This window comes from Psittacula echo, assembly GCF_963264785.1.
Source record: "Psittacula echo genome assembly, chromosome: 4".
NCBI lineage: Eukaryota > Metazoa > Chordata > Aves > Psittaciformes > Psittacidae > Psittacula > Psittacula echo.
In genome coordinates, this window is record NC_137738.1 from 69,430,102 (window position 1) to 69,450,839 (window position 20,738).

A 20,738-nucleotide genomic window follows, 5' to 3' on the forward strand; every position below is an offset into this window, starting at 1 on the left:
AGGTGACAGTCCCCATGACACCGCTGGTAAATCCTTTATGGGATGTCTTTGCCTTTCATTTTCCTTCCTGTTAAGGAATACCCAGAATCTTCTAAGATTTCCCTTTCTTAAGGCTTTGTGATAGAAGCAGCAAGTGCAGTGAGGGGTATCCTCCTCTTACAGAGTTGCAGGAATGGGGCTGTTACTTGAGCTGCTGGGACTTTACAGGAATATTTAACAGTTTGTGTTGCTCTTTTCACCCAGCTCCCTCAGGCCTCCACAGGTTGTTAAAAATCAATTATTGGGATATAATACTGGAGAGAAGACTTATGCTCAGTGCTTGCAGGCAAGTTCTGACAATCCTGCTTAAAATAGCAACAACAAGACAATAAGCCCTGAAATAATGAATTGCTGAGAAGGAAGTAGTCTGTCAATCTGTTAACCTACTTAGGAACAGAAACTTCAGCACTACCTACCTTTCTTGATACTTCTTTTCTTCAGCAAATATCTATGGTTTTTTCTACTAGAAAACTTGTAAAAAATATTGTACTACAAAACCAGATAAAAAAAAATCAGCTCAGCTCAGTCTAATTTGATGAGTGAGTTTTCTTAGGGAAAGAATAAACAAGGATAGGAGGAGGGGAGAGGTGGAGTTTTCCAAGAACTATTATTATCTAGAGAATTGCATTCAATGTGTCTTTCATTTGTATTTCAAAAGAATTTCCCGCCTGGGCTAGTGACTCACTTTTCAAAGGAAATTTTCATAAAGGCAAAGCTAGTGCAATTGGACCATTGAGGATATTGTGGGGAAATAACCTTCAGTGAGAGTCCCAATCCCTCCGTGCTAAGTGACAAGCAGCCACCCTTTCTCTGTTCATCTGATGATGCTTAACAAAGTACCAGAAGTCAGAGGCCTGGTAAAGGGGGTAAACCAAAGTTGCTCTACCAGAAGTCTACTGGAGCTGTCCTGAGTTACCTAAGCTGTCTTCTTTGCTGCTTAATATTTCTGCTTAGTGAAGACTATTACGTAGAAAGGGCATAGAATCATAAAATGGTTTGAGTTGGAAAGGACCTAGGGATCATCTAGTTCCAACCCTCTGCCATGGGCAGGGACATCTCACACTAAACCATGTAAAATACATGTTAAAGTATTAACTTGCTTTTGTATGTAGTCCCTCCTCAGAATTTGGTGATCGGTCACCCCACCCCAGCTTTCCTGACCTTACTGGGTTTACAAATCTGAAAATGAGGAAGTTACTCTCCACATTCTTCTCTGGTGAATATTCCCCTGACCAGGATCCTCAGTGGCATCAGCACAGCACTGGGAATTTCATGTTTGGCAACATCTGGTTAAACAGAGTCTTGTCAAACGTCATTCTTGCAAGTTTAACTTCGTGGCAGTTTTGTTTTCTTCCCCCTCTTCAATAGGAGTTGTCTCCATGCTGGTAGCAGAGAATTACTGAACTACAACAACATTGAGTTTTCCATTACAAGCTTGACATTTCAGGAAGATCCTTTTAAACACTGTATTAGTTTATTGCAGCCTGCAGTCAATTCTGTTAAGCCCTAAGCTTTAAGTTAAGACCTTGCTGGAGCTCTTGAAGGACTCTCCAGTTCTTGATTTTTTTTTCTGTAAAACCAGATTTGAGTGCCACCCTCCTATGCCCAGTACATAATAACTTTTTTTTATGCCTAACACATATATCCTTTTAGTTGCTGTGATGTTAAACCAAACTTGGGAAGTTCATTATCCTTACCGGCACTTGCCAGCTCAAGGAAGATGTTGAAATTTAGATATAAATAAAGAATGAAAAGCTAATGTTACTCATAAAATAAGGAAGTTCTCAACACTTGACGTTTGTATTTTAATGTGAGTGAACGTGGAGTCTTGGTCCTTCTCTTTGTTCTGTAGAAAAGGAGAGGAGGAGAGCAGTAGCAGCAGTAAGTAGTACAGTACGTGAGTGGCACAGCAGTAACTGGCGTATGATCCAAACTGAGAAGCTTGAAGTAATTAATTGGTTGTATATGGGCCTTTCATGTGCTGAGTCAATGGCTGTCCCCATCTGTCTAGATGGCTGCTGTTACTTAGCCACTCAAAGCAATGACATTTACACTGGCATCCTAAGCTAATACAGGGGAGAGAAAATGCTGTGAAATCATAAACAAGTTTTCGTTTGCCACCAGGGTGGGTTGGCTGTCCTCTTAGGAGTGCATTAGCCAGAGCCAGGGGCAGTAGAGGCTGCAAGCAGTGGCAGAAAGTGCCAGTTTATTTGTTGTGTGATAGAAACAGAGCTGCTGCTGCAGGGAAGGAGTAGTTGTGCTGATAGGGAAGATTTGAGAGCTCTGTGAGGTTAGCTCTGGTTGGAGTAACTCCTGGAAGGAGAAGGGATCCAGTTTATATTTGTAGTTTGAAATAGTCCAAACCAAAGAGTAGACAGTCATTTCCTGTATAAAATTCATAGTTATTAAAAGGAGAATTTTACAAGAAAACATACTTGCTGGGGGTTTCTTACACATCTTAGAAAAATTTGACTGTCCTTTTTCAGACACCACAGGTAAGATTTCTCTCACCTACTTTAGATACTGTAAGATGCAGCATCTTCTCTAAGCCTCGTGTCTGCTCCTTCTGCAGCCAGGAGGAGGGAGAAGCAGCGCAGGATGCATTGCCATCTCAAGGCCTGTCTGTCCTCGATGCCAGCTAGTGAAACCATTATTTCAGACAGTTCTGAGTGTGTCAGATGAATCTCACCCATGCCACAGTGGTTGGCTCTTACAAATCGACTTACCACTCTGTTAGGATAAATGCCAGCTGAGAGTCTTGCCGTGTGCCAACATAAAACACCATTAGCCTCTCATGGCAGCAGTATTCTGGTGCAGTTATTCACTGTGTCTATGCCAAAGGCTTGGTGGTTGAGGTTTTTTTTTTCAGTTGACAGCAGATTTTGGAAGGGGAGACAGGCAATAAAAATGCTGTGAATGGTGAAGGAAATGAGTCTGACTCGCTTCCACTCTCCCTTTCATGATTTTAATCCTGCACAGTGCTGCCTATGACAGGAGTGGGATTATGCTGGGTTTACTGATAGCAGTCCCTGGCCTGCTGTGTAAATGGGTTAAATGGGTTTATTTTCATTCCTTTTTTTTTTTTTTTTTTTTTATAAATTGTTTCTATTTGTTTTCCCATTTCCTTTAACAAGTTCTACCTAACAGGTAGAAGTTGCTTCCCTTTCATTCCTATTCCAACTGCAGGCACATCTCCTCCTTGCAAGTAAATGTGTTTTGAAAGGAGAGGGAGGAAGAAATAAAGTTAACATCACTTTCTGCTTTTGACTTAAGAAAATAAGGAAAAACCAGGAAAGTGCAAGGAGTGTTTTTGCAGTGAAACTGTGGTGTCTTTCAGAGGAGAGCACAAGCTGTTTTCATTTTCAGACCCTGGTTGAAGCTTGAGAGAAAAGGAGGTGACACCAAGTTTATGTTGATCGTCCAAAGGCTAGGGAGGGGAAAGCAAACAGGTTTCATGTCATTAGTTAGCAGTCTGTAAACAAGGTAGTCCACATCACCATGCCTAAGGTCAGCCTTTGTGTGTACAAGCAGGAATTCGGGGGGCCTCGGGCAGTTTGGTGTTTCTTGCTAGTTTCAATTGACATGTAAGGTAGTGTGTTACAACGTGGTGCCTGGATACATGGGGCAGAGGGACAAGGTTCAAGGCATGAAACCGTCTGAAAGGATGTACTGAATTTTACATGGCCCATGTAATGGATTCCATGATGCGTGGAGCAGTGATAGAAGAGTGCAAGAAAACACAAGGTTATGAGTAAGGCAAGGAGCTGGATATCGGCAGGTCCAGGTGCCCAGCAAGGGTCTATAACTCTCGGTGCCAGAGGCCACTGCTGTGTGTTGTGTCCTCAGCAAACTGTTCTGCATAAACAAATGTGTCCTCAGCAAATGTGTCCAAAAGCAAATGTGTCCTCAGCAAACTGTTCTGCATAAACAAACTCAGCTCTCCAGTGAAAATAACTTATTTCTAATCTATGCTGTTATTTTCTTTATCTCCAGATAAAGTGCATTATTTAAAGACAATAACCATGTTTTAAATAGAAAAATAAACCTTTTCAACCCGTATCTTTTGCTTGGCTGAAGCAACTTACGTTGTATCTTCTTTGGTAGCCTGCATGCCGAACAGTATTCTTGTTTGAGAGATTGGATTGTACTAAATCTGGACAGAAATGTAAATATTTACTGCCATCTTTTGGGCAGTATGGGTATGACTCAGAAAAAGAAGGGGTCATACTCAGTTGTGATCTCCTTACCTTGTCAATTGATTCTTATTTGACCACAAAACACAGCAGTTCACCGAGGAACATTTTTTGGATGTGAAGAGGGTTTGTAGGGAGAGGTGCTCACTTTGATTGGAGCAAGCTGGTAGGCCTGGTAAGAAAGCTAACAGAAGTCTTTGAGTGCATCCACCATTCTCCAGGTTTTGAGGCAGTGTGTGTTCATTGCTCCAAGCTGTCAGCAGTTTTGTGCTTTGCTTTGCTTTAATGCATCATCAGTAAGAGTTGGAAAGGTGGCTGGAATTGCTGAGGCCAGAACCTAGAGCTACTGTTGCATGGCCTAGGTTAGAACCGGATGGCAGTTTGTGGCCCAGAGAAGAATGGTTTACTGCAAGTAACTGAAGTTTTAGACTGTTTGGGTTTTTTTCAAGAAATGCAAGTTGGGTGCTCATCAATCTACAGAAATATTAGAATGTCAGCAAATATTGGTTTATCTCAAAATGCGTATGGATAAATTACATCACACTCCTCTGACTCTTTCTTCTTACATGGTGTACTGCTCAGTTGAAATGTTGATTAGATGACCTTTCCTATTTGCAATATAGTATTTTTCATCCATTTGAGGTGTCAGGTTGCATTTTTAACCTCACACCTACTCAAAATTGCAGTCCTGCTCTGAGGCCATGCAGAGACAGGTTTCCGGCTGTGGTAATAGCTTGTTCATTGAAATTAGTTTGAAGTTAATAGCAGTGAGGTACCTCGCTGTTTTCAAAAGGGTGCATCTCTTAGTGAACAGAACCTCCTTTTAATGCAAGGAGATCTGTTAGAGCTTTTTAGAATGATGACGTTTTTACCTGGGACTAATCTGTATTGCTGATTTCCATACAATTATATCTGATCCTTACCAGCTGGACCTCCTCAATGTGCCACAAGGGAGTGTTAGAAACCTGCTCAATATAAAACTTTGTGTGTTGTTTATTTAGGGCCTGGCAGCATAGGTACATACCCTTCCGCTCACTGTTGTTCTGCTTGCATTCAGCAATCAAAATATGACTCTTCCCTCTTGTTTTCTATTTGTTTGTTTTAGGTGAAACTTCCTTTTCCTGTTGATCAAATCACAGATCTTCCAAGGAATGATTTCCAGATGATGATAAAGATGCACAAGTTAACCTCAGAGCAGCTCGAGTTCATCCATGATGTCCGCCGGCGCAGCAAGAACCGAATTGCAGCTCAGCGCTGCCGTAAGAGGAAACTGGACTGTATTCAGAACCTAGAATGTGAAATCCGCAAGTTGGTGAGTTGTGTGCTCTTGCTGTGTCTCCACTCACCCTCATGCTGCAGCTTGCATGGCTCTCACAGTAATTCCTGTCCAGCGTTTAGTGGGTTCAGTCAGTTTGTACATGAGTAAGTGGAGCCGCTAGTATGAAAAATTAATATACAAAAATATATTGGTATGTGTGTATATAATGTTTATAGGAAACACAGTCGAATGAGGCCTAGATACCTCTTTATTCTGATACCTCAAGAATAAATTGTCAAATGAGTTGGAAAAGGAGGGAAACCTGTATCACAGCGCCCTTCTTGCAGTTTAACTTACTCCCAGTACTTACAGTGCCTCCACAATGGCATTTCCTCATCCAAGCCCCATTTCCGTGCCTAAATACCATAACAATCTGTTCATCATGGATTTGTGGAGTGCTCAAAAGAGATAGGTATGAAGAGAACTTCAGAGATTATCTGGTCCAAACAGTGGTGTGGCAGGACCAGATTCATCTCTGCATAGAGATTTTCTTTCTCTTTTGTGTGCTAGAAGGCAGGTCCGTGTTTTCAGGATATTTCAGCTCGCTATGTCTTTTCTTCAGTTCTTTTCATTTATTGAGCAAATGGCAGAAATGGAAAGGGAACTGAAAAGCCAAGAATGTGAATATCCAGACAGGTGGGCATCCGTTGGTGTACGTCAGTGGGATGGCAAGGGTATGTTCTTCCTTGCTCCTGCTGTCTTTTCCCGTCTAATGCTCCTGGTGCGGCATGGACCAAAACCCACACACCGTAATTCAAGGACCATCTAACACAAAAGGTCTGTTCCCACTCCATGTTGCACTGGCCTTCATGTCCTGTGTACCTGGTTCAGGTGGCAGCTGAACCAACCCAACCCTCATTGGTGTTTGTCTCTCACAGTAGGCTGCTGTGGAGAGGGGAGCAAAGCATGTTCTGCTCTCTGGCCAGAGCACATCGGGGGACAGGTCTCCTGTGTGCCAAGGTGTCAATGGAGAGTGCTACCACATTTTAATCTGAAGGAGTGAGTTGACTGGAGCAAGGCTAAGTGGCTGCTCAGGAAATTCCTCTCTCTTTCAGTAATGAACACCTCAGGTGTGGTTTGGGTGGCTTCACAGAGATGTCTACAATATAGACACTTGCAGTGGAGCTACTTGTCCTAGTTTCCTTTATAGCCAGTGAAGAGAAATGACAGGTTTTATTTGTCTCATCCGGTGCTGCAGGGGAGGTGACATGCAGCCCAGAACTGCCTGTTCCTCTCCACTGCTAAATAAGATCACCTGGAGAGCCATGTCAGATGTAGACATCTTAGCTATAGGAACCTAATCTGATAAAACTCCCTTCTTTTGTGACTATGCCCCTGTGGTCTGAGGGCCCTGCTCCTCTTCCCCTGTCATCCCTTGCCCATTGAGAAAGCAAGATGGTACAGAACAAAAAAGAAGGCTCAAGGCAAGGGTCATGGGGAAAGAAATGCCTACATGGGTGTCACTCAGCAGGAGAGATGCAACACTGGAACTTCAACATGGGTTAGAACCTCCTCGTCTGTTTGAAAGTCCTAAACGCTTTCTGAAACATCAAAAAAAATGTAATAGCCCCAGTTCAGCTGCTGTGAGAAATGTGGGCGTGCAGCATGCAGGACTGTATAGTTTAATTGCATTATGGAGCATAGATATAGGAGTCTAGCATTAGACCCAGCCTCCAAGGATTTGAGTAATAAATTAATTCATTCACATAGATAAAACAAAAGGAGTTTAACTTGATTTTCTTACTGAGATCTCTGTGTACCCATCGTTTGTTAAAATTAAAGGTTATTTAGAGTCTTTGACTTAAATGTCTCTGTCGCATTTAAAACATGCTCTGTTTTAGGTGAACATGGTGGGTCTTGGGAGCTAGGTACTTCTTGTTCTTGTCATAATAGTGGCCTTTAGTGTAGGCTTTGTCATGCTTCATTCTCTGCACAATCTGTAGCAAATGTTGCATGAAGGAGGCATCTGTTGGAAGAAGCTGAGTTACAATCACCTCACAAATAGCAGAAAGCCGCATGACTTTGGGTTACTCCCTTACTGCCTCTGCCTGTCTGCGTCACCTCTGGAACAGGGATGTGACGCTAGCCCCATAAGATGGTTGGGAGGCTTAAATCATCAAGGCTTGTGAAGCCTTTAGATACCATGCTGCTAAAGTCCTGGGGGAAAAAAAAAGCAGACGTTAATATCAACACATTGTTCGGAGTAGTGCTCCCCTGATGCAAAAAAAACCAAAACATCAAAGGTAAACAAAATAGTGAGCAACTGTTAATCCAACACTGTAGATTATACTCCTGCATCGAGCATAATCCACAGTGCATGTGGGCTGAGTCAGAGATTCCGCAGGGTGAAAGAGCAACTCCTCATCCAGGCTGTCAGAAGCAGATCCAGTATTGGCTGATCTGGTGATGGAGATGTCTCTTATTCTTCAGAGCAGAGCACCACCCTTAAGGGCTGGGCTAGCAGCAAGGTGGGGGTTCACCTGTAGCCTTTACTTGAGAATTAATTTGGGTTCTTTGGCTTTATGCAGTCCTCTGACATTACTGTTATTGTCTAACATATTCAACCCTGTGTATAGGCAAAAATAGTATTTTTAAGTCCCCTTCTCTCCCCTGCACACACACACATCTCAGGGAAATGAATGAAAAGTGTATGAGTGACCTTGTGCTCCTGATCCCTACTGAATTTCAGGAACCAAAACCCCTTTCAGGTGCAGAATTCCTCAAAAGAAATGTAAATTTAGCAAGCTGGACTTGAGTATGTAGCAATATGTAGTGAGTGAGGCAACTGGGGAAGGTACCTGCTGGACCTGTTTGTGAACAGAGGGACTCTGTGGTGTGATGCTTGGAGACTGTCTTGGGCATAGCAATCACAAAATGATGAAGAGTTTTTGATTCTAGGGGAAGTAAGGAGAGGGATCAGCAGAACTGCTACCTTGGACTTCCAGAGGGCAGACTTTGACCTGTTTGGGAGGTCCAAGCAGACCAGAGGTTAGCAAATATGATGCCCATCTACAAGAAGGGCCAGAAGGAGGATCCAGGGAACTACAGGTCTGTCAGTCTGGCCTCAGTGCCAGGGAAGGTTATGAACAAATCACCTTGAGTGCCATCACATGGCACATACATGATAACCAGGTGATCTGGCCCAGTCAGCGTGAGTTCATGAAAGGCAGGTCCTGCTTGACCAACCTGATCTCCTTCTATGGCAAGGTGATCTGAGTAGTGGAAGAGGGAAATGCTGTGAATGTTGCCTACCAAGACTTTAGTAAAGCTTTTGACACCGTTTCCCACAGCATTCTCCTGAAGAAGCTGGCTGCTCATGGCTTGGATGGGTGTACTCTTCACTGAGTAAAAAAACTGACAGGATGTCCAGGCCCAAAGAGGGGTGGTGGATGGAGTTAACTCCCTTGGTGGCCAGTCACCAGTGGTATCCTCCAGGGCTCAGTACTGGGACCAGTTCTGCTTAGTTTCTTTATCACTGATCTGGATGAGGGGATCGAGTGCACCCTCAGTAAGTTTGCAAAGGACACCAAGTTGGGTAGGAGTGTTGATCTGCTGGAGGGTAGGAAGGCTTCACAGAGGGATCTGGACAGGTTGGATCAATGGGCCAAGGCCAATTGTGTGAGGTTCAACAAGGCAAAGTGCCGGGTCCTGGACTTGGGCCACAACACCCCCATGCACACTACAGGCCTGGGGAAGAGTAGCTGGAAAGCTGCCAGGTGGGAAAGGATCTGGGGGTGCTGATTGACAGCCACTGAACATGAGCCAGCTTGTGCCCAGGCAGCCAAGAAGGCCAACAGCATCCTGGCCTGTATCAGAAATAGTGTGGCCAGCAGGGCCAGGGAAGGGATTGCACCCCTGTGCTCAGCACTGGTGAGGCTGCACCTCGAACACTGTGTTCAGTTTTGGGCCTCTCACTACAAGAGAGATACGCTCCTGTGCTGGAGCAGGTCCAAAGATGAGCAATGAAACTGGCAAAGAGCCTGAAGCACAAGTCTGATGAGGAGCAGCTGAGGGAAATGGGGTTGATCAGCCCGGAGAAAAGAAGGCTGAGGGGAGACCTTATTGCTGTCTACAACTACCTGAAAGGAGGATGGAGTGAAGTGGGTGTCGGTCTCTTCTCCCAAGTAACAAGTGATAGGACAAGAGGAAATGGCCTCAAGTTGCACCAGGGGAAGTTTAGATTGGATATTAGGAAAAATGTCTTCACCAAAAGAGTTGTCAAGCATTGGAACAGGCTGCCCACAGAAGTGGTGGAGTCACCATCCCTGTAGGTACTTAAAAGACGTGTAGATGTGGCACTGAGGGACATGGTTTATTGGTGAACTTGACAGTGTTAGATTAACGGTTGGACTTGATCTTAAAGGTCATTTCCAACCTAAACTACTCTGTGGGATTCTACGGGAGGTGGCGCATCATTCTGAAAATGAACATTCATAAAAAAAGACAATCACAAGGTGTGCAAGAGTATAAAGCTGCAAAATTAAACTCATGCAACTTTAACATTGCCTCTCAAGCACTCCTGCCCTCCCTCCCTACGCATGCTGTCCAAGCAGGTAGTATGCTTCAAGATCTATACTTTTCCACTTAGGAGAGCCAGCAGTAAAACTCCACTTGACTTCACACGTCATCACTGGAAATTCGTTTGTCATCTTCTGTCCACTCTGTGACCATTAATTTCCAGTCTCCTGAATTGTGTAGTGGTACTGGAGTTTAAAGGGTTTTCACTCAGTGGGGTCTTTTTTATGAAAGACCTCTTTCTCCCCCTTTACTTAATTCCTGTAAGTCACCCATCTTGTTAACACAGCAGACAGTGAATGTAATGGTCGTATCCTCTGAGCTTGATAGGTATTTTTTTTGCCTGCTTTCCCTCTTATCCATCTACCCACTTACATTTCCTTTTTTCCCTGCGAACTCACAGCATATTCTCTTCCATAATTCATTATCTCAAGATGTACTTGAGCATCTGTTTATTTTTTTATAATTTTTTGCTTTCTTGATAGATTTATCAATATTTTAGCAGTTGGTTCTTTTCATGTGCACTGCTCTCTTTCTCATTCGCACAGCTGTGTGCTTCTAGTGCAGGCTTCAGACCCAGGGCAATACTATCAGCTGTCAACAGCCACCCATAGTTGGATGATCTGAGTTGTGGAGTTTTCACACCTCAGATGCTGAGGCAGCTTGGGTTTAGCGGTGTTACTAGGTGAGGTACACAACTGCGCTGCTTTGGGGGCCAGCTCAGCTCTGGAAATAGCTCTGGTATTCTACAAAATCTCATCTACTCCTTTGAGCTATATACCCATCTTCCTGGGACAGCAAGTCATGCAGCAGGACCATCCCAATCAGTCTGCACTGAGTCAACACCAGTTTTTAGAGGTGTAACTCCAGGCTGGGTCTGGCTCTGGGCTTAAATCTCCCAATCTGCTTCCTGAGTACAGGGAGGTGAGCACTCACCACTGACCTGGCAACATATCCTAACTTCAAGAACTAAGCCCTGCTTTCTTGCTGTTTAGATGGGTAATGGCTTTTCTTCATCAAAATGTTTCTTTTGGAGTGTTTTTTTGTATCATCCAAGCATCCTTAGTCTACAGAGGGAGCTAACAACCTCTTGGGAATAACTTGTAACTCCATCCTCTTCCAAGTCAAATGTTTAACTCCAGATGTTTCTGAAGCTGTAATCCACACAGACCTCATGGTGGTCAAATACCTGATGTCTTTGTGACTTTTCCTTTACCCATCAAACCAACTGTGACGTGTTGGTGTTCTTCCGGGGTACTGCTGCATACATGCCTAGAGTGTGCAGCTGGTGGATGGTCCTTCCTCAACCTAAGATACGTTCTTTCTTTTTCAGGTGTGTGAGAAGGAGAAATTGCTCTCAGAAAGGAACCAACTGAAAGCAAGCATGGGAGAATTGTTAGACAACTTCTCATGTCTGTCCCAAGAAGTGTGTAGAGATATGCAGAGCCCAGAACAGATCCAAGCTCTCCACCGATACTGCCCCGTTCTCAGACCCATGGATCTACAGCCAGCAACCACCATCAGCCCCTCCCCAGCTGGCGTGGAGCAGAGCCTGGTGACCTCCCAGTGCATTGGGGAAAGCATGCAGTGCTGCTCGGAGCAAAGCTCGGTGCAACTGGGAGCACCCTGGCTGCCCAACAACATCTCGGAGAATTGTTCTGCCAGCGGGGGGTTGGATGGAGCCGACACAGGTACTTACCCCGAGAGAGAGCTTCCAGCAGAGCAGAGCAGCCAGACGGTCACAGTAGACTTCTGTCAGGAAATGACTGATAAATGTACAACAGATGAACAACCTAGGAAAGATTACACCTAGTGACTTGTAACCTTAACGTTACACCTGGTCAGGTGTTCTTCAGTCAGCCAGTGGCAGTGTTCATTTGTTGTCTAGAAGAACGTATTTGGTGCACACTACAGTGGTCTTAGCAGCAATACTGTTTTTAAGTATTCCCTCCTCTCTACAAGCAGGAGTTCTCTTCACAATGGTGCTATCCCTTGCTCAGGCAGGGAACGAAGCAGTGGCAACACTGTCTTAGTATGTTGATTTCAATCTTAACAGGGATGGACATAACACCTCTGAGGACCCAACCGCAGCTTTTTTCTCAGTGGCCCATGTCACAAAACCCTAACTCAGGAATTTCCTCTGAATGTTCAATTTTTCATTGAAGACAGCTTCTTTACACATCAAAGTTTTATAGCTAAACTGTACATATTATATATAATATATATAAAATATATATATCCATATGCAAAAGTCCCTGCATGCCTCAATTTTTCTCATCCTACAAACTGGAAGCTTTCGTTTCTATTGTATAAACAAGTTCCAACATTCCTTTTTGTCTTCGATGCTAGAACTAGTTTGGTAACTTGTTACACGATAATTTTTTCCTCAGTTCACAGTTCAGCAATATCATTCGATTTGTACTTATTTATAAAATTTTAATGTTGGAAACTTATTTGAGATTTTATTATAGACAGTTTTTTTGGCACAGCCATTTCGTGCCACTTGAGCAATGTGGAGTTATTTTATTTTCTTGCAGATACTGTACAGTAATGGTCAACTTTGCCACTTGCACTGAGTTTCTGGTCAAACCTCTTTTCATAAATGAAGTCGTGACTTCAGTATAACTTGAGTATATGGTTTTCTTTGCTTTATGGCTTAAAGAAAATAGGAAAGTTTTAGCTAATAGACAAACACTCAGGAGCTCATTATGTAGTCAAAACAGTCTTGCCAAATACTGAATTCACTATACAATTTGTAAAGAGAATCTGCTTGAATTATTTTTATATTCAGACTTCTTTCTGTTTCACAAACCAAGTTTAAGTGCTGTTAATGATGCTTTTGGAATCTTATAGGGGAAGGTATATTTCACTCTTTAGAGAAAAAAGTATTTGACAACTGGATCAGTTCATCATACGTTCCACGAAGTAAAGCAAAAAGAGATCACATCAATACACTTGGAGGGGGCTTTTTCTCCAGCCCCGCTCTACATCCTTTACTCATGGAAGCAACTGCTGCTCCGGCTAGTCCCCAGAGCCTCACCTCAGCTGTCCTCAGATGTTACCTGTTTTGCTCACCAGACCCGAGCTGCAGAGGTGGGTCTGGTGAAGTCAGTAATCCTGCCTGGGTAGGCGTAGTTGCAGGACCAGACCCTTAGTTGTTGACTTTGGTTTCCTTTCAGAAGTCAAGTTAGCACTGTCTCCTCCAAGAGCAAAACATACATCTGCCAACACCTGATTTGGTCACTTGCCCATCAAACTCTTGTGTTTCAGGATCCTCTCGTCCTTCAGCATTGCCCTCAGCGCAAACCGCAGCTAAGAGTGCTGTCTTGAAGGAGACTACTCAGTGAATTGGCTTAGTTGTAACTGTATTGGATTTGTATCTTAAGCAATGTTGACTCATGTTATGACTGTATGAGACAGCAGCTTTCCAAGCATAACATCTGTATGTACAGTGTAGACAGAGAAACATCTTCCTAATGCTTTTTTAATAATTATTCTCATTATTCTAAGTGTACTGAGTTTTTAATTTGTGATTCTTTGCCTTACGTGTGCCAGGTTGCGTGGCTTTATCGACAACAACTGTCATGTGCTTTACTGGCTGATATTGTTTGTTCTTGCTGAAAAAAAATGACCAGTGTTCACACCTATTAAAAACAAAACAAGTGTGGGGAAGCAGCTTCTCAGAAGCACTAAAGGATAATGTGGTCTTCTGTGCTAACGTTTACACTAGAGGTGTGCGCTGGTGGTTTTTTGAGGCACTGAGTAGATCAGCATCTTGACCTTGGAGGAGGAATCAGCTCCCTCTCTCCATTTCTTCCATCTTCAGACTGTGCTCATGGACCGTCGCCCACTCGACACAAAGTCTTGCTTTTATCCTCTTCACCCAAACTATTGTAGCCAAGCTACCGAGGAGGAAGTGCATATAGCATGTGCCATGTTTGTTGAAAATACATTTTTTCCCCGCATGTACAAAGGAAAACTAGTATATAATGTAGGAAAATATTTATGTTTAAGTATTAATCATTACTGTACAAAATCCTTACCTTTAAATGTTCAAAAATATACAAATGCCATAAACTCCTAGTTCACACAGTTGAAAAAGGAGGAGGAGTCGTCCTTTCTTTTTAAAAGAGCTTAACCTAAAAATATCTGAACCCCCTCCCAGCCATCTTTTGCAGGTAACTGACTGAGAAGCTTCTTGGTGGTGCGGGCAGGATTTGATTTTTCCTTTGAATTCGTTGACGTTGCAAAGCAGTTCTGTGCTTCGCAGAGAAGTTTTGTTTCTATGAGACCATGGTGAAAGCTAGAACTTAAAACTAAATGTGAATCACATTATAGAGTCATAGCTACTTGGGGGGGGGCGGGGGGGGTCTGGGGGCGGGTGGGAGGGAAGGGTCAACTGACACAGTATTTTAAAGATGTTTTTTCTGTTGCCTTTTTTATTTTTAAGTGACCTCCTATATATATGAATAGATAGAATGTTTTATGAGTATAAAACTGAGTTTTAACTTGCTTCCTGACATGAAGATTTACTCTACTAACAACTCATGTGCAACTGGTACTCTTGACCTCATTCCAACGGTTTAAAAAACCCATCCACACAACCCATTGCGCTGCAGCTCTTAGGTTTGACCTGGCTTTGTACTGGTGCTGGGTCTCTTGATTTCCTCTACCTTGGGAACTGATATTTAAAACCACTGCTCAAATAAGTGTCTCTTCCTCAACCTTTCTCTCGTCTCTCTCTCTTTCCCTCTCCCATGAGCTTTTCTGGATGTTTGATTTCATTCTTTCCCATTAGAAGTGGCTGGTTTTGTGTCATTGCTTCCTATATTTACATGTATCATGGTTTTTCAGTGGGGTTTTTTTGGTGGTGGTGGTGGTGGTTGGTTTTTGTTTCTATTTTGTTTTGAGGTTGTTTTGCTATTCTAAACCACGCGGCTCTTTAAGCAGTTACTGGGCTAATGTTAAAGGAAGACGTTGGGAGAATTAGTTTCAGACTTGGACGCCAGTTCACATACCCAACCCTTCTTGTCTCATGGGGTCAAAACAACTGGTGACAAGAATACTATTGGAAAGAAAACAAACCCAACTGACTGTAGTATTTATCGATTGTAAAGACTTTGGCCAGTGGTGATCACCATGATCTTAAGTAAGAATCTCTTTGCTTTTGTCAGACAGCATCAGTCCTGTTGGGCATTGCTTGGGAATGGCATGGTGAGACCCCATCTCCCCGAGGGAACTGCACCACTTTCATGGGTGTATGAGTCCTTGAAACTTTGTCCAGTCTGTATCTAGTCCTCCTTTTCCTTTGCCATTGCTATACTTGTATTGCCAGGAAACCTCATTTCATTTAGGCTTGTTATGCTTTGTCAGGTGAGTACTACACTATATAATGTGTTTGTTTCTCTGCGTTCTCTGGGGGTGCCTTGAACACAATTAAAGCTCATTGCAAGCTGATTCTGGAACAAAAAGGTAGCGGGGAAAAAAAGGAAAAAAATCTAAAAAAAAAAAAGAAAACAAGCAAAACAAAAGCAAAAATGTTGGCTGTGTTATCAGGAGATCCCGGTATTTATATCACAGACTTCCTAACGTGATGACTCAGGCGTCAGAGTTTGATGCTGCAGTATAAAACTATTATTTTATATATTGTACAAGTAATTTATTAAATGTCTTTCTAAGGGTATATGCTGCTTTTAAGATGCACTATATTTTTGGATCTAATCCTTGTATTATGGTTTTTTTTTTCCCAAGGAAGTAAAATGTGCTGCAAAGGCAAGCCACAGTGATTAGTATGCTAACTGCTACTTCTCTTTAAAAAGGAGTGGGAACTAGATACATAACTTTGCTAAATGGATTAACTGCTGCCAGAGAAATTATTAATGCTGATAGTGTGGTTGTTAATCTGGAGTCCAACACTTTGTCAAGTCTGTATTTTAAAGAGCGCTTAAGTAGATGTTAAAATGCCTAGATATAGAGTTAGATTTTTTAACATGTAACTTTACCTAATAAATAAAACAAATCTGCATGCTGGAATCGCTATAATCCTGTAATAAAATTGAATCTGATCCACTAGGAGAAAGCACGGCGAAGCATTGCAATCCCAGAATCAACACCACATCCTCACTTCTGTCTTGTAATCCACTGCTGTGGTGTTGAGGAGAGAGAGAGTGGTGGGTTTGCGGAATAGAGACTGTAGGGAATTTTGCAGTGAGACAAAGTGAATGTTCACCAGGTTTCCAGAAGCTCACGTTTTGCTCCACTTCATGTCCTCTACCATTGCAACAAAGAGCACTGCTTTCACCTTATTTTTTCTGGTCTGAGATGCATCTGGAGGTGCCTCCGGGTGAATGTTGTAGCCCATGGCTGCAGCACTTTAAAAGTCTCTCTCTATTTTAGGGCTGCCTAGAGAAAGAAGGTTTAGCTCAATATGAGCAGTGGAGCTGATGGCTTTGCATAAGGAGGGGATCTGCTAAGTATGGAGCGGTTTATTTTTATCAGAAGTGAGGTGAAACTAAAACTATTAACATAAAGAGCTTATGCTCTCTTTCCTGCTAGAAAATTTCTCAACAGATTTTGACTTCCTTTCAGTTTTGTCTCTGCCAACACAGCCCAAGTTAATTTTACATCATATATATAATATGTGTATGTATGTATACATACATCTGTAATTCTAGTCAGTGTGTGTTTGTGTATTTTCCTGTTTAGAATACATGTATGTATATTTATAATACTCCCCGGAGTATTTCATGACTCAGGCATCAGATCTGATGCTGTAGAATACAATATATGTGTATATGCATATGTTCAAATACTGTGTGTATATTTAAAAGATCTATTGTTGGTGGTCTGTAGAATAATTATTCCCTTTTCTCTCAAAATTTTAATGGCATTACTTGCAAAGACTAAGTGTACAGTATTTTCCTACACTCCACCAAGATAGGTGTTATTTATATCGAAGTCAAATATTGATATGCATTTTACGGTATTAGGCAGATAACGTTGCCATTTTTGCAAAGAAGATCGCTTTTTGGCAGGAAGGAATGCTAAAAATGCCTTTTTATAAGGTCATTACCCCAACCAAACGACTGCTAAAAAGCCTGTTAGATGACTCCTGTTCTTGTATGAATTTTAGTGACTGTGGGCAGAGCCCTTTCCGTAGGCGAAAGTCACTGCGTGGTTCATGCAGTGCCACTGTTGTCCCTTTTGCCTAATTAAGGGCATGCAGAAAGAAACTAGCATCCTAAAATAGAAATGGCAACTGGCAGTGTTTGATTTCATTGATTGCTTAGAAGCAGAGATGGGCCCAGGCTACGAACCCAAGCGACGCCTCCGTTTGGAGGGAGCCGGGCAGGGACTGCGGTGTCCGGCTGGGCTTGTCTCTGAGACCAGAGGGGCCCACCCTCGGAACGTGGGGAGAGGAGGGAGCAGCTACCCCACGTGAGGGGCTGGGGCTGGGATCCCCAGCCCAGGCCTGCATTACCCTGCTTTTGTGATGTACCTGAGAGAAACGTGCATGGTTTCAGTCCTGTTCTCGCTACTGCCTGTGCTCTGCCTGAAGCTATCTGGATCCCTCAGACCAGCAGGAATGATACTAAACACTTTGGTGATATTCAATGCGTGGTGGTTTACTCATAGTTCCAAGCATCACCTTTGATTTCAAGGGTGGGGATGCCCTAAGAGTTTGTTCCAGAACCAGTTGGTTACAAGTGCACCTCTTATATATGCCTTACAAACTTCAGAGGCCATATTCAAAACAGGGTTTTATCAGTGTATGCAAGGGGGTGCAACCCCTCTTCTCTTCCTCCCCAGGTCAAACAGTATGGACAGTTTTCACACATATCTACCTGTATAACCCTCTGTACCTCTCATAACTGGTCAATGACTGTAACAGGTTACATCAGGTGTTTTTTCTACATACTTTTTACACAAATTCTATGCGATTAATGTAACTTAATTCAATGCATCATTTTATTGTACTAGTTCTTAAGCTTGTCTTTATTTTTTTTCTAGGTGACTGTGGTTTCTTGTGATTTTTATTGTATAAATAAATGAGGTGGCTGTTGATGCTTACTCTCTGTTACTAAGAATTTTTACCTTTTTGGAAGAAAGCATTGCTATGAACTAATGAATTTAAAATGTCATTTACTCATTGTAAATACAGTATTGTGCAAAAAAAACAAAAATGAAAAAAAACCACCCAACCCTTTTCATTCATTTGAATTGCTAGTGTTAACTGAATTTTGTCTAGACACCATTTCTGTTGATGAAATAAAGACATATCATTATGTATTGTAAATCGACTGTTCTTGACTCTGAAATTGATGTTGCAGTCCTCAGTTAACGCATGGGTTGGAGATGAGATTTGGGAGGGTAGGTTGGATGCGGCTGATACTGCTCAGTGAATCTCTGGACTGATGAAGAGGTCTCCACTCACGTGGTCCCATTGCTAACTCACTATTCACCTTTGATCCAGGGACTCAGTTATCTTTAATCTGCTGCAGGAACAGCCGAGGGTATTTCATTGCAAAGATGAAACAAGTTGTTTTGGAAGATCAAAGAAGCTGTATTTGTACCCACTCCCCTAGTGCTTGACTTAAGGCAATTCAGCTAAGTCTTTTTTTTTGGTCTTCTAAAGTGCCTCTGCAGATGTCAGGAGGCAAGAGGAGAGGTTGGGGTGTGTTTCCCCTTTACAGAAAACCTGAGAGAAATTGAGAGGTTTCTGTAGAAGCAAAATATAGCTGAAAATCTCTGAGTGTAACCCAAATACTGTAGAGTTGCTCTCTGAAGGAAGAACTTGGGCTATGGACCGTTGGCATCAGTTATACTGCAGAAGATGCAGAAAAGAAGGAAGAAATTGTAATAGCCTTAGGAGCTATTACCACAAGCAGGCTGTGGGCTCTAGCAGGGGATGTTTGCTCCATGGGACTCCCAAACACATGGCAGCCACCTCACTCCTTGGGTTGGATGCTACCTAAGAGGCTGCTCAACAGCCTGGCAGGAGGAGAGCTAGGAAGGGGGGAATGGCATGACCACTTGTCCTACCCTGGCCAACACACTTGCTGAGGTGCTGCTGTGGGGAACAGGGAGGAGGCAACCTCTAGAGGGAGGTCCTTACGCTTCTTTATCACCAGACGGGAAACCCTAGATGGCGCGCCCTGGGCCACCATCCTTTGGGATGTGAATTGTGAGCTCCTCCATCTGCAGCAGTGAAAGTTGCCTGCGATTTTTCAGTTCCAAAACTGAAACATGTAACTTCCCAGAGTTACCCGGTTTTCTGAATCTTCCTGTTGAGCGTATATGAAGAAAGCTTCCCACCCCCTCAAATCTGTCAGAAGATGTAGCATCCGCCACAACTACACATAGCCTGGCAGTAGAGAATATACTTCAGCAAAGCTGTTTCTCCATCCCTGATCAGTTGTTGCTGATGCTTAATGGCCACCATCTGAAGTATTTCCCTTTTTTTTTTGCCTTAAAATACTAAACAAATGCACACGCAAACTGTCAGTGAGTTTGCAGTGAGGCAGGATATAAATGTAAATCATGTGCACCAGAACAAAAACGCTGTAATCTCATGCAATCTTTATGCTTGACTGTTTTTCCTGCTTTCTGCTAGCCTTGCTTTAAAGTTGCCAAGGCAAAGAGGATTTTTATGCTTGGGGAAACTGGCATAGCGAACGAGCTTGTTCCAAGCATCACTTGCTGTTGAGGTGATGGCAAATGCAAGCTATGATAAGCTTGACAAATAAAAGCAGCCAAAAGCATGTGGTCAGGAACAAGGTCAGGGACAGTCAGAGGAAGGTGCTTTGTTTTCCAGATACACAAGTGGAAAGATTGCTTTCTTGGGCCACATACAACCCAGAAATCCAACCCTCCAGAGCTAGTCTGTCTTAGCAAACTGAAGATGAGGTCTTTTGGGCTTTGCTTGTCTTTCAGTTCCTCTATATGAGCTAATGAGACAGCGAAGAGAGTAAGATTTCCATGACCCTGAAGTGATAGCTTGCAGATCTTCTTGAACACCAAGCAGAAAAGCACAGATATTTTGCAATTAAAATAAATTGCCCCATTTTACTGTTTCAATTTTGAAGCAGAGAGTATTAGCTACGAGGAGGCCACATTAGCACGGAAAGTGTCCATCAGAGCTTGAGGGCTGCATTAGCACAGGCAGGTGAGCAGCAGCATACTCTTCAGTTTGTTTTTCATCTCTCTCAAATTCTCTGTCCCTTCAGATTCCATGAGTGTTTCTTCCATCTTTTATTCACTGGCTGCTGAAGCTTGGGGAGATAGAGGCCACGCTGCCCTCCAGGTTACCTTCAAATCAAACTAACCCTTTCTTGTAATTGCTTTGGGTCTTCCACTACCTTGAAGGTCTATGGATCAGGCTGGCTTCTGATATGAACATTACTACCATGCACAACAAGTTGTACATCCCAAAACGTTCTCCCAAAGACACAAGGCTGTTTCTGCAGTGGCAGCACACACTGACCACATCTGGCTCAGTCTACGTGAGAAAAATCTTGAGTTGTGGCGTGAGCTACCTGAACACCAGCAATCAGGGTTTGGTATGGCTGGGATTGGTACAAAATGGAGGAATAAAGTGGTTGCTTTCTGAAACTGTATTATGAATTGAGTATTGTAGTGGCAGGAGAAGGAAACATAGCAACAGATAACCTGGT

The 20,738-nt window shown here is 42.9% G+C and overlaps 1 protein-coding gene across 1 annotated transcript in view; it reads left to right on the top strand.

The window, feature by feature from the left end:
- BACH2 (BTB domain and CNC homolog 2) overlaps window positions 1-11,878 on the top strand; it is a gene marked incomplete at its 3' end in the record, with an annotated part of 184,155 nt that extends 172,277 nt beyond the window's left edge. The window contains exons 7-8 of the mRNA XM_080614910.1: window positions 5,338-5,544; window positions 11,399-11,878. Coding sequence (XP_080471036.1) covers window positions 5,338-5,544; window positions 11,399-11,878 — 687 coding nt within the window. The remainder of the gene's footprint in view (window positions 1-5,337; window positions 5,545-11,398) is intronic.
- Between the last annotated feature and the right edge of the window lie 8,860 nt (window positions 11,879-20,738).